The sequence below is a fragment of the Serinus canaria genome, chromosome 2 (genome assembly GCF_022539315.1).
Source record: "Serinus canaria isolate serCan28SL12 chromosome 2, serCan2020, whole genome shotgun sequence".
NCBI lineage: Eukaryota > Metazoa > Chordata > Aves > Passeriformes > Fringillidae > Serinus > Serinus canaria.
This window is the reverse complement of record NC_066315.1, coordinates 20618614-20631952: the sequence shown is the minus strand read 5'-3', so window position 1 is coordinate 20631952 and position 13339 is coordinate 20618614. Positions and strand designations below refer to the sequence as shown.

The 13339-nt window shown below is 45.0% G+C and overlaps 1 protein-coding gene across 1 annotated transcript; it reads left to right on the top strand.

Annotated features, from left to right (window-relative positions):
• Window positions 1-716: 716 nt before the first annotated feature.
• On the top strand, window positions 717-8898 carry VIM (vimentin). The gene is made up of 9 exons (XM_009085916.4): window positions 717-1258; window positions 1436-1496; window positions 5482-5577; window positions 5712-5873; window positions 6319-6444; window positions 7157-7377; window positions 7471-7514; window positions 7932-8017; window positions 8534-8898. Exons 1-9 carry the CDS (start codon window positions 717-719, stop codon window positions 8573-8575), a joined length of 1380 nt encoding a protein of 459 aa, XP_009084164.2. The 3' UTR covers window positions 8576-8898.
• The last annotated feature ends 4441 nt before the right edge of the window (window positions 8899-13339 follow it).

Sequence of the window (13339 nt, the reverse complement as noted above, 5' to 3'; positions counted from 1 at the left end):
TCACAGGAGCTGAGATTGCTATCATGGGAGGCAGCTAAAGAAACACATACATTATTTTCTGGCAGCTTATTTTGAACACTTGGCAGCCCTTTGTGAATAGTTAGCATAATTTTTCCCTGATCTTACTCTTTTGGAAAACTCAAAAGTAAAGGAAAGGTTCTTAGAAAGATATCTAGATAAATATACACTATACCTATAGAGGGGTTTTAATAGGTTATTCGGAGTATTTTGCCAGACCTGTGACATTAAACTTGCCAACCCCTTCTTGCAGCCACCGCGCTCACTCTGGAGGGGGACAACGAGATGAGAGGGGTAAACCCAGTGCCCATTTCAGCGACGCCGAAGATGCCGCTGCTGTCACCCTGTCCTCCCCGGGCGCGCCGTGCCGGGGTTCCCCGCGCCCCCTGTGTGGGACACCGCCCTGCCACGTCCCGCAGCCCCGGCGGAAATCTGCCAGCCTCCGGGGACTCAGCCACAGCAGAAGCTGCCGCCCACCCTCCGCACCCCGCCGGCCGAGCCGAACCGCCCCGCTCGCCGTCTTTGTGTCCGCGGCCACCGCCCCTTCCCCGCGGGCGGGGCGGAGCGGGGCGGGCTCGGCGGGGCGGGTTCGCGGCGCCCATAAGAAGGGGCCCTGGCCGCAGCCACCGCCCTTCTTCGCCGCACACCCTGGTCGTCCCGCTCTGCTCCCGGATTACAAAGCCCGCGCCGCCGTCGCAATGAGCATCAGCACGAAAAACTCCTCGTACCGGCGCATGTTCGGCGGGGGCAGCCGCCCCAGCACCGGCACCCGCTACATCACGTCCAGCAGCCGGTACTCGCTGGGCAGCGCCCTGCGGCCCAGCAGCGCCCGGTACGTGTCCGCCTCGCCCGGCGGCATGTACGCTGCCAAGACGACGTCGGTGCGGCTGCGGAGCAGCATGCCGCCCATGCGGCTCCACGACTCCGTGGACTTCACCCTAGCCGACGCCATCAACACGGAGTTTAAGGCGAACCGCACCAACGAGAAGGTTGAGCTGCAGGAGCTTAATGACCGCTTCGCCAACTACATCGACAAGGTGCGCTTTCTGGAACAGCAAAACAAGATCTTACTGGCCGAGCTGGAGCAGCTCAAGGGCAAGGGCACGTCCCGCCTGGGCGACCTCTACGAGGAGGAGATGCGGGAGCTGCGGCGACAGGTGGACCAGCTCACCAACGACAAGGCACGAGTGGAAGTGGAGCGGGACAACCTCGCCGACGACATCATGCGGCTGCGGGAGAAGTGAGTGTGCCTGGGGAAGGCGGGTTCGGGCTGCCGCCGCGTCCCGCTGCCTCCCCGCCGCCCTGTCCCTTGGCGCGGAGGCAGCCCCGGAGCATCCCGAGCGGTACCGGGCGGGCGGGAGGCTGGGCGATTTGGGGGACCCCCGTTCCCTCCTCACTGCCGTCTTGCCCCTTACAGGTTGCAGGAGGAGATGCTTCAGAGGGAGGAGGCCGAGAACACCCTGCAGTCCTTCAGACAGGTTAGCGGTGGTGGAGGAGGGAGGGGCCCGAGGAGGTGGTGGCTGCGCCTGGGGCGGAGGGTGGGAGTGCAGGAGTTTGCTTTCCTTGCACAAAGAGGTTCCGTCAGTTCTCACGCAAGCCCTCCGTGTTTTCTTTAGGGGGATGCTGCAGTCTGAGGGGAGGGGAGGTAAACTATTGTCCGGCTTTATCCGAGTCTAGCCCCTTTTACAAAAAACACCCCAACGTGGAATCACTTTCCGATCCAATAAAAGTGAAAGGGGGCCATCTGCTCGCTTGGCTGAAGGGTATTAATGGTTTCTATGGGATTCACCGTGGAATGCAGATACAGGCATTATGGCAAGTGTGGTGGCAGCAGATTGAAATAATAGATCCCTTTGTGTCGGAGGGGAGGGCGCAGTGGGCTGCATTCTTACTAAATGTGTAATGGTGCGGGAATATTTCTAGCGAAATGTGTCTGTTATGGGCCAGTTTTTGTACAAAGCAGAAGTCCTTTTTGATGAATCACTGGTCAGTGCATTACTGGGCAACAGTTTCAAATTTGAGTTTATGTGGGTGTTGTCTGCTGACAAGATGTAGACAATATGTTCCTTGGGGCGAGGTCACAGGATTGAGCTTGCCTCCTCTGGGTGTCCATTAAGAACATGAAATTTAATGCTCTGTAAAACAAAAATGTTAACCTAGGAAACAAGTTATGTTAGAGTTTAGTCTTTGTAGGATGCCATGATGTTATCCAGATAAAGTAAATCTACATGACAACCAGAAACAACTGTGCAAACAGTGTTCTAAAATTCTTAAGCTCAAGTTTTCACTTGTGTAAAACCAGCTTTCAACTTAGATTAAGCCCTGTTTGGACTAAGAGATATTTAGGAATGTGCCTTCTCAAAACAAGGTCTCTTCCCTAAAACTCCTGGTGTAAAGCAGCATTGCTAGCATTCTTTCAGACTGGAAGTGACTGCCCTTATCACCAGGCAGCTGGGTACAGGCTGACTTTGTCCCAGAGCTCTTCATAGGCATTAACAGAAGTCACTGTTCAGGAAATCAGCACTTGATTGTTAGCGTTTGCCTGGGAAAGGCTTTTGACTGCAGTATATTTACAGTCCTTGAAGGACAGCAGGTGTGTTCAAGAGATAGTGTGAGGAAACTGAAACACCTACTCCCATTCAGAGCCTGGGAATTTAGTCTCCACTGGCATTCAGGGGACAGAAGTTTTAAACAACAGTCTTGAGATACTGCCTTATTTTAAGCTTATGGTTTGGTTGGTTTTTATGAGTGCTAAGACAATTTACTGTAGTGTGAAGTTCTATGAAGGAGCATTTAACTTAAGTTTTGGGTAACCTCATCTACTCTCATTCATTGCTGAATTCAGATGAAGGATCAGTTGACTTAAGGTTGGCCTTTACATGATCTTTCATATTTAATTGGTGCACTTCAGGCATGTCTGTATTTCAGTCCAGAATCTTATGGAGTCTCTGGGCTTTAAAGTGAACTTGGCTTGTTGTGCACACCCCACACTCGTTATCCAGCTCTTCCCTGTATTTGGAAAGGGGTCACTCAGAAGCTCAGCCTCCAGCAGATGTGTGCATGCAGGACAGTCAGAATTGGATCCATTTAACCTCCTAAGCTGTAGCTTGTGCATAAGAAATGCAAATAATTGTCTATGGAAACTCCACACTTAATCCACTCATGACATAACTGGTGCGTGCTGGTATGCTTGATTTGAACATCAGTCTTACCTATTTTTTCCTTACTGGCAAGGATGGAGTTAACATGTAGGTTTTGAAACCTAAATCTCTTTCAGTGCAAGTTTTGTTCTTCTGAAAGTGAAATTCAATTCACAGAACACTGAAGCTGAAATATCCTGTTGTGCTTTCCATTTTAAAACAATGCACAGCTTTCTATTAAATCATTATATTTTTCCACTGGAAAGTTGTTTAGTTGTATAGATTTGGATCACTTCAGCAGGTGCTTTGGTGTTCTAATGGATCATCAAAGATACTTTTTACTTGATGGAGCAGTTGTGTACTTCAGTATTTTAAAATAAAGAACAAATATTTGAACTTAAGCTTTTATTTGCAAAAGCTGCCAGTTTCAGAGACTGTCCAGCTCATATGAACTGAATTTCAATTTATTTCTTCTGGACAAAGATGTGATTTTACTCATGTGCTGAGGGATGTCCTGCATAAAGCATATGTAAAAGTTCAGTGAGGACTTTCCTTTTGGGGCAGGACAAGTATCACAGTGAGAAAGTTACTGCAGCTTTGCCAGCTAGTCTAGCAACAAGGAATAGGTCCTGAACCTGTGGCAAGCCTAACAGGTCAGGTCCTGGCTAACATGAGGTTTGTCTAAAGTAAACATGGATGCTCAACCCTGCAAAATGTGTGGCTTGCATTGAAGAAGCTCCTAGGATAAAATCAGCACGTACTCTAACTGTGTGTATCTATGACTTGTACTTGTTTGTTCAGGCTACAAGTAGCCAATTCATTTATGTGGTTCTCCACACATCTGGGAACTACTGAAACATTGAATTTTAGTGATAGGGAATACATAAATGATAGCATATAGTAAAGTACATGCCACATATTGTAATTGTCTTGAGTTTAAATTGCTTTCAGTTTACTAAAAGGTCCTAAAATCCTGTAGCTATTCAGTTGTTATTAAAAAATAGCCTTCAGGGTAAAGATTTCTGCAAAATCCTCTAGAAAATCTTTGGTTGTCTGGCCAGTTATGTAAACATGTTGGGACATAGCCATGTAATTTTCTGCCAGAATGATCATGAGGTGTTTGGGGGGAAGGAGAAAAAATTAATTAAGAAATTCTTTCCCTGAACTGAAAAACAGAGCTGATATGAACTGTGGGTGTTAAACTGGAATTGATAGAAAAGTTATGGAATGATGCATGAAAGGGTTATTTTGCTGGATAAAGTAAACAGAATAATTCTTCTGGAGCAAGGACCTTGCCCCAGAGTAGAAGTGATCCAAGGAAAGGCTTTCTAGGAGTCTGAAGAAAACACTCTTTATTTCAAAGGTGCCATAAGAAAGAGAGCTGCTGATTAGGAATGCTTATGCTTTGGGCAATCCAAAATAGCTTTAGAGTAAGCTGTGAGAACCTGATATGTTAATACCCTGTGAGCACAAGCATGTGGCTGTGTATGTAACTAGTGTGAAAGGAATAATCTTCCCCTTTGCAAAATAAATGCCTTACACATTCAAAATGTAAGAAGTTGCCAATCAATATTTAGTCTTATATTTTTGAACTAATTCAAGTTGTTCCCTTATAACATTCATGACGTGTCTTCTGTTGTGCTCTAAATGAATTTTTTCTGTTGATTAAGACTATCTCTGTGCAGCAAAAGGTGGAGCCTTTGCCAGCAACTGAGAGGGTGTAGGCAATGATGAGTAGCTCAGTTTGTGTTTATGCTCACACCGTCTTTTTCTCAAGGGAGATCTGTTGACCTGCATTGTGAATACTGCAGTTCTTACACATACCTCACCAGCTTTACAAGTATGCTTTAAAAGTATGGTTTGTGTACCTAAGGGGGGCTCTGTGCTTTTTCATCAAGTTAAGCCCACTGATAGGCCTGGCAGCATGTCATGTGTTGCACTTTTAAGCCCCACTGAAAAGAGTGTAAGTTTGCAAAGTGCAACTCTTTGTCAGTGTAGTCAAGCTAGAAGCACTTACTGCAGACTTCTGACGCAAGTACTTGAAGGATTTACACCCACTATGATCTGTGTGCTCTTGATCATGCTTAGCAGCATGTCAGCAAACATGTAATCAACATAGGTGGTATAGTTTTCATATTCACAATAAAGGTGCATATCTAAGGTTTATGGCTAAGGTGGCAAAAACGTTTTTTACAGCTTTTGATTTCCTATTGTCGTGTCAAAATCTCAGATGTAGCATCAGTCTGTATGCTGCTAAACTTGCAGTAAGAGACTTTCCTACATCAGTTTTGTAAGCTTATGAATTGTTCTTCTCTCTGGTCAGGATGTTGACAATGCCTCTCTGGCACGTCTTGATCTTGAGCGCAAAGTTGAGTCCCTGCAAGAGGAGATTGTCTTCTTGAAGAAACTTCATGATGAGGTAAGCTGAGAAATGAGGTGTAGATGCAGACTGTCTAGCAAGGAAGCTCTTTGCTGGTTCTGTCCCAGAGTCCCCACCCATGTATGATCTGAGTGCTTTTGAGCAATAATGTTGAGTGTCTGCTTCTCTCTAAGGAAATCCGAGAATTGCAGGCCCAGCTCCAGGAACAGCACATCCAAATTGATATGGATGTTTCTAAGCCTGACCTTACTGCTGCCCTGCGTGATGTTCGCCAACAGTATGAAAGTGTTGCTGCTAAGAATCTTCAGGAAGCTGAAGAGTGGTACAAGTCCAAAGTAAGTAAAATGCATCAGGCATTGGAACTAATTCTGTTTAACAGCTTTGCTGTAGCACTTGTTGTTCCCTCTGTCTTTCTAATGGACATGAACATAACCATGACACAAAGTCTTTTTTTAAATCCTAGTCTGGGAAGGGTACAACGGAAAACATTTTGTGCCATAACTACAGCAGCAAAGTAATGGGTGCACACTGGGAGTCTTTTCGTCCTGGAGAAATTAGTAAAAAGATGGGAAATGTACAGGGCAGGAAAACAAGTGTGAAAGTTTGCTATGAATTCTACTATAACATTTAGAAATAGAGAGGCACTTTAATACTAATATTTAAGCATTTCAGGTGCTAACCCTTGTAATACCTCCACTTGTCCTCAACTGCTGTGTCCACGGAAGGTCTGTTTCACTATTTCTGTTGAAGTGTTATGCTAACCAGACTGGGGTTTTCCAGTTTGCAGATCTCTCTGAAGCTGCTAACAGGAACAACGATGCCCTGCGCCAGGCCAAGCAGGAAGCCAATGAGTACCGCAGACAGATCCAGTCTCTCACCTGCGAAGTCGATGCTCTTAAGGGAAGCGTAAGTAGAAGACAGTAGTTGTTCTTCATTGCAGCTTTAAGCACTGCACTGCAGTTTAATTGTCAGTTTGGATGTGAATGCAGGTAATTTGCCATGCAATTCAGCAGCATATTAATACTTTTTGAAAAGGATGCTGTGGGCTCATTTTGTGTGTATGCACAACAGTGCACTGGCTAGATTGATACACTGAATCAGTCTTAAGCTGTAAACAATAAGTTCATTCTCTTGCTGTAATATTCACTGTTTATTTAGCACTTTCTGAAAGTGTTTATGCCTTGTCTGTCAGGTACAGATAAAGTTATAAAAAAAACCTGGAGGAGCAGTGAAAGGTGCATATTTTACTGTTGCTAAAACATTACTCCTTTAAAGACAGGCTTTAAATAGATGTGACAGTGTTTAGCACACCTGCAAATCTCCTCTACTAAGGACTGCCTGCGTGCTGACTTGAACTGCATGTGTTGGGTTTAGTGTAAAGGATGGCTTTGCCACCTGGCACAACAAATATGTGGCGCACCTCAGATCACGCCATAGAATAACTCTCCTTGACTCTGCAAAGGGAAGATAAGGACATGACAAATTTGGGACATGTCTGGGCATTTTTAGAAAGGATGCTAATGTAACACAATTTTCCTTCTTTAAAATGTTGAGGGTCTCGAAGGTGGGGAAGAGTCACTGAACTGCAGCAGTGCTTGATTTCACTATTCTCTTCCAGAATGAGTCCCTGGAACGCCAAATGCGTGAAATGGAGGAGAATTTTGCTGTTGAAGCTGCTAACTACCAAGACACTATTGGGCGTCTGCAGGATGAGATTCAGAACATGAAGGAAGAAATGGCTCGCCATCTTCGCGAGTACCAGGACCTGCTGAATGTAAAGATGGCTCTTGATATTGAAATTGCCACCTACAGAAAACTGCTGGAGGGTGAAGAGAGCAGGTAATCACATGCAAACACTTTTCTAAAGCAAGAAATTACTAGAAGATACTTTATACCCATATCTGATTTTATCCATTTCTTTTTTCCCTTCAGGATTAACATGCCTATTCCAACCTTTACTTCTTTGAACCTGAGAGGTAAGCTGTTTCGCTATTTTAGTTCAGGCAGTTGCTCTATAATTAGCATGAGGGTTCTGAGTAGTTCCTTTTATGCTGGTGTTTGAACTTGTATAAGTGCAGTTGGTTGTGAACACTTTCCTTGGATCCAACTACAGTATTTGCAACTACTTAACCTTGGATGGTAGCAGCTCCTTTGTTCCTGGACACATATTTTAAAATATTGGTACATAGCAAGTAATTAGTTTGGATACCTGCTGAAAGTGCTTTAAGGGGCACAGAGAGAAAAATGTAGAAGACCTGGCTTATTCAGAGCAGGAGACTTCTTTTGTATACTAAATTGGGATTCTGAAAGTAGACACTGAAATCTGTTACACCTCATTTCTTTGAGGAGGCACTTCATCTAGACTATTGGTAATAATACATCTTCTTCTGCAGAAACCAACATTGAGTCTCAGCCAATGGTTGACACTCACTCAAAGAGAACACTTCTAATTAAGACCGTCGAAACTAGAGATGGACAGGTTGGTGCTAACTTTAATTTTATTTCTATCACAGCTGGTAACCTTAAATTCTTAAGCTTGCCTACTGCTTACTGCAGCTTGTATGTGGTAGTAAGTATTGAGTAGAACAGCAACTGGCATTCCAAGCTGTGTGAACATATAGGTATAGCAAACAGGTTTCTCTGGAAAAAAACATCAAAATTCATCTGATAGTTAAACTTTAGGTTGGTTACTGTTACCTGTGTATTGAGTATTTAAGTTCAGCTGACTTAGCAAATTCTCAATAGATTTCCATAGGAAAACAAATGACAGTAAACAGAGATACTTTACTTGCTTAGGATAAGATGCTGTTGTTGGTGTAAGTAAATAACACTTGAATGGTGTCTGTATGCTTTTTACAAACTAGAATTTCTCATAAGTGAGAGCTGATACCCACTTGTTCGTATTTTGGATGTTTCACTTCTAATTCTAATTCTTAAAAAACCCTCAAAAATCTTCCTACTAAAACTTAATGCAAGTGTTTCTGTTTTTCACTAGGTTATTAATGAAACTTCCCAGCATCATGATGACTTGGAGTAAAGCTAAAATGAAGATGCAGTCTTACTAAAGGAGAAATTCTTACCAGCAAGATTGAAAAAGTCCATGTCTTAAAGGAAGAAACAGCTTTCAAGTGCCTTTCTGCAGTTTTTCCATGAGCGCAAGATGATTATGCTAGGAAATAGGTCTTAGATCTTGCAAACTGACTCTCCCTGAAGGATTAGAGTTTACAATGGAGTCTAGTTTACAAATAGCAATATCTTGTGCTGCAATACTGTTTTTAAGTATCTGAATTCAATAAAACTGCTTTTTCCAGCACAGTATGAGCAACCTGTCGCTACTTCAATAAATCTTTGGAAAATGGCTCTTGATGTGTTTTAATTTGTTAAACTTCATGACTTTCTGGAAAGCCATAACAACATAATGCTGGAATTCTTATACGGTTGACATCTTTAGTACTGGCTATGTGGAATGCTGTTTTTTCAGTTTAACTAGATAAACTGTCTTACTTATTTACTGCTTAGGTTTTGGAACCAATTAAAATGGATTATAACTGGCAGATGCATTATGTATTATGATATCACTTGAATAAAATATGATACTTCAAGCTAATAAATATTAATCTTGCTTCCAAATGCTAGTTAATGCAGTTACTAAATGTCAGAATGCCTGAAGTACCTTAAAACTTGGCTTTATAAAACATAGTACTTATGTAGCAGAGAAATAGTTCATGTGAGCCCTTATCTGAGACAGCACCTTGCAGAGTTAACAGCTGGCTTGGTGCATTAACTTATTTTTCCAGGAAAAACTAGTTCCCAAAGGCTTGTTGGTATTACAGAAGCTACATGAAGACTTTGGCTGGAGTGGGGGTTAGAAAAGACTAACTTGCCCTTTTGCTACAATTCTAGTATTTAAACCCCTTTTAAAACAGGAGAGTCACCATGCTTGGTGTTGTCTGCTGAACATCAGTGTCAATGCAGCAGAATGGGAGCAAGGAAGTTCCACTCTGCTTTGCCATAGTCTTCTGGGAGGCAGTGGTGGAAGTTGATGTTCTCTCTGAACCCTTAAGTTTTCTTCTGCAGAGCAACTTACCTCTCAAATTTACACACAATAAAGACCCACAGCAGAGCCCTGTGAAAGTAGCTACTGTGTTCTGCATTACCTCTTCAATGTCTTCTTCTTGTAGGCTTTTACTGAGATTCAGATTTTCTGGAATGAGGAACTGCATACTGAAATTTTCCAGTTAATATAATAGCATTCAGGGTAAGGGTAGAACTTCCATGTTGTACAGATATGCTAGATATTTGGGAATTGATCTCTGAGGAAAGCTTACTGTAATCTCTGTCTGATAAGGATGAAAACCATTTACTCCTTTTCCACCCTTATCCTTACCTTTGCTCAAGCATGTGACTAAGTGGATGTAGTGTAGGTATTGGAGGGAGGGTGGGGGCAGTAGGAGGCTGCTTTTCACTTGAGCTGTACTGAAACCCTCTGCCGCTCCAACACACAGGTGCTTTATGTGCTGCCCAAGAGAAAAGTCCTTCAGCTGGTCCAGCATTTGTTCTGGTGACTCCCTTCATGCAAAAAAAGGACAGAAGTGACACTGAGGAGAGTGCCTGGACACAAGCCTCAGCCACAGCTTTTCCCTCAGCAAAGCAGAACAGATTCAACCTGGTCCACCATATGATGGGTAGGATAGCCTCACTAGAAACTGAGTGAACCCAGCCTTTTTCATGTTGCAGAGATTACAGACACCAGGTTTTCTACTACCTTTCAACATCCAGACTGATTAAAAAAAGCACAAATTAGCTTTCATGGGAAGCATTTTCTGTGATAATAACAGCTCTGGGCATGTGTAATATCTAATTTATAGGCACTTTATAGGCATAAGTGTCTATAACCTTTCAGGACAAGTGGAATAAGGGGCTGATGTCTTGCCTGTTGCAGACTACTTCAGTCTTTCTCTGGATCTAGTTATTGAAAAAGTTGAGCCAATGCTAAATATAATTTCTTGTCCCTAAAGCAATGTCAGAGCCCTGGCTGGTGGCATCTGGCAGTCTATGGGTAGGAGATGGTGAGTATTCTTGGTGGCTGTGGGCAGAGACCCACAGCACAGCGTGCTTTTTGAAATGCACATAGACCTCTGGAGCTGTGAGAGTCTTTCAGAAATTGCTTCCATTCTGCCAGCAGCTACCTGGCTCAGTGGTTTCTTTTTGATGATTTCACTCAGTAGATAAAAGTGCCTGTATCAAGCACTGACTGCAGCAAAGGAGTTATTCCTGGCTCTTCAGTGTTTAGGGTTACTCAGAATACAGAGAAGTGTGTGACAGAGCTCTCAGTCCTGGAATAAATAGAAAAATAAATAAACCTAGTTGCTAGGGGGATAAGAAAATTGCAGGATACCTCAAAAACATGCACCCCTGTGAGAGCAAGAGCACCCTTATGGTGGAAATGAGAGTGGACAGTGGCTGTGTAAACTTCTCAGTGTTTGATCTAGGGGCACCAGCCTTATGCTCATATATAATTACTGAAAGCTGCTTAGTGCTGAGCCAGCAGCTGACCTCAGAACTGCATTTCACATCCCAGTAACTGCAGGCAGCAGCTGCACTGAGTGGGGCAGCCCCCGTCAATGACCAGGCACTTGTCCTGCCCCCTCAACGAGCCCCACAAAGCTGCTCCTGTGAGCTTACAGAGTGCCTCCAAATAGGTGAGCTGCTCCCACAGTCAACAATAATAATCCTCCAGATGACTGAGAATCTTCATATTTAGTTTCTTTTCCTCATGCAGCCAGAATCTTGTTTTCCCCCCTTTTTTTTTTCCTTTAATAATCTTTCAAAACCACGGAAATTGTTAGCAGAGACTCCATATTCCAAGCCCCTGGGAACATCTAGCTAATGCAGTTCTTCTACCATCCAGTCAGTCTGTTTTAGTACACAGCAAATACATTTTTCCCTCCCTCCCTGCATCCCTCCCTCTTTTTTTCCCTCTCCTCTCCTCTCCTCTCCTCTCCTCTCCGCTCCTCTCCTCTCCTCTCCTCTCTCTCTCCTCTCCTCTCTCTCTCCTCTCCTCTCTCCTCTCCTCTCCTCTCCTCTCCTCCTCCTCTCCTCTCCCTCTCTCTCTCTCTCTCTCCTCTCCTCTCTCCTCTCTCCTCTCCTCCTCCGTCTCCTCTCCTCTCCGCTTCCTCTCCTCTCCTCTCTCCTCTCCTCTCCTTCTTCCTCTCCTCTCCTCGTCCTCTCCTCTCCTCTGCCTCCCTCTCCTCTCCTCTCCTCTCCTCATCCTCTCTCCTCTCCTCCTTCCTCTCCTCTCCTCTTCCTCCTTCCTCTCCGTCTCCTCTCCTCTCCTCTCCTCTCCTCTTCCTCCCTCCTCCTCTCCTCTCCTTCTCCTCTCCTCTCCTCTTGCCCTCTCCCCTCCCTCCCTCCCCTCCCGCTACCCCTCCCTCCCCTCACCCTCCCCTCCCCTCCCCTACCCCTCCCCTCCCCTATCCCTCCCCGTTCCCCTCCCCTAGCCCTCCCCTCCCCTCCCCTCCCCTCCATTGTTGAACACACTTACCTGGCTCACAGAGACCTCACAGTTCTGTCCTTTCTCTCTTCCCCTGCCTGTGGCAGCTCTTTTCAGTTTTTACACCAGTAAATGAATTTGGTGCTTTCACTGTTGCCATTCTGTGCTGGGTGGGAGCATCTGCGTGTTGAAGTGCATGGAGGAAATACCTACAAGACTGTTCTGAGGCTCTGAATGTTCAGCTGTGAGGTTAAATTGCTCAGGACACTTTGGCTGAAGCCTGCTGAGGGCATGGTGGAAGATGTCCACCATGGTGGAGGGGGCTGGCCTTGCTGGGCTTCAGGCTGCAGGGTGCTGCCCCACAGACTGACAGGGCTCTGGGCAAAGCCACAAAGGCATCTGAGGAACTTTCAGAAAACAGCTGATAGGAAACCACTCATCCCAGCCTGTTGGGAAACTTCCCAGCTGGGGTCTGGGCCAAATCCCACCAGCCCAGGCCCAGGACCTGTGATTAGAGCACTCCAGAGCTCACATTAGTCCTGTCTGCAGGTGCAAAGTCCCACATGTAAGTGGGTTACTGGGTACTTTGAGACTGGACTGTTTTCCCTTTAGTCAGTCATTTAAGCATATCCTGTAAGTTCTCATCACCTTTAGGCACCCATGGAGCATGGAGACACTTGTGGCTGACATTCCAGGGCAGTCACAAGGATCCAGTGCTGTGTTGAGTGTCCTGCTGGAGCACACCTGGTGTTGGGAGGGACCTGCTCCTGGCCAGGACTTGCTTCTGCCAACTGCTGGATGGGAAGGCATCCAGAGGATATAAATTCCCATGTTTGGAGAGGATGAACAGTTGAGTGGCTGGATAGAGAATATTGCTGGTGCCCTAACAAGTATTGGAGATTTTACATATAAAATCCTTCCACAGGGGAAGGGAAGCCTGGATATTGCCAAAAATTTGTAAGTAATTAACATAGAATAGACTGCCCTAAGAGACACTTGAGAGCAGTCCCTCATGCAGAACTAGGAAGTGCCAAAAATAAAATTATGTCTTCAGTCTTCATTTGGTCTCTTCATGCTCATGCATAATCTTGTGGATTTGAGCTTCAAGTCCATGAACCTTGTCTGACTGACTACACACACCCAACAGCACTTCAGGAATCACTACTGCTCACTGCTAGAGCATTTCTGATCTCCTGCATTTGTGTTTGCTGAGTTCGTCTGCTTTCAAGAGTCTGAATTTTTATTTTCCTCTAGAGTACCCTCTGCTGTTCTGCATGGTCCTTTACAACAGCCCTGTAGAGGGGGAGG

Bases quoted from the DNA above. Each gene is read 5' to 3' on its own strand.
- VIM (XM_009085916.4), top strand. From the start codon at position 717: ATGAGCATCAGCACGAAAAACTCCTCGTACCGGCGCATGTTCGGCGGG. The intron at 6,445-7,156 runs GTAAGTAGAAGA...ATTCTCTTCCAG, and splicing joins TCGATGCTCTTAAGGGAAGC to AATGAGTCCCTGGAACGCCA. The intron at 8,018-8,533 runs GTTGGTGCTAAC...GTTTTTCACTAG, and splicing joins TCGAAACTAGAGATGGACAG to GTTATTAATGAAACTTCCCA.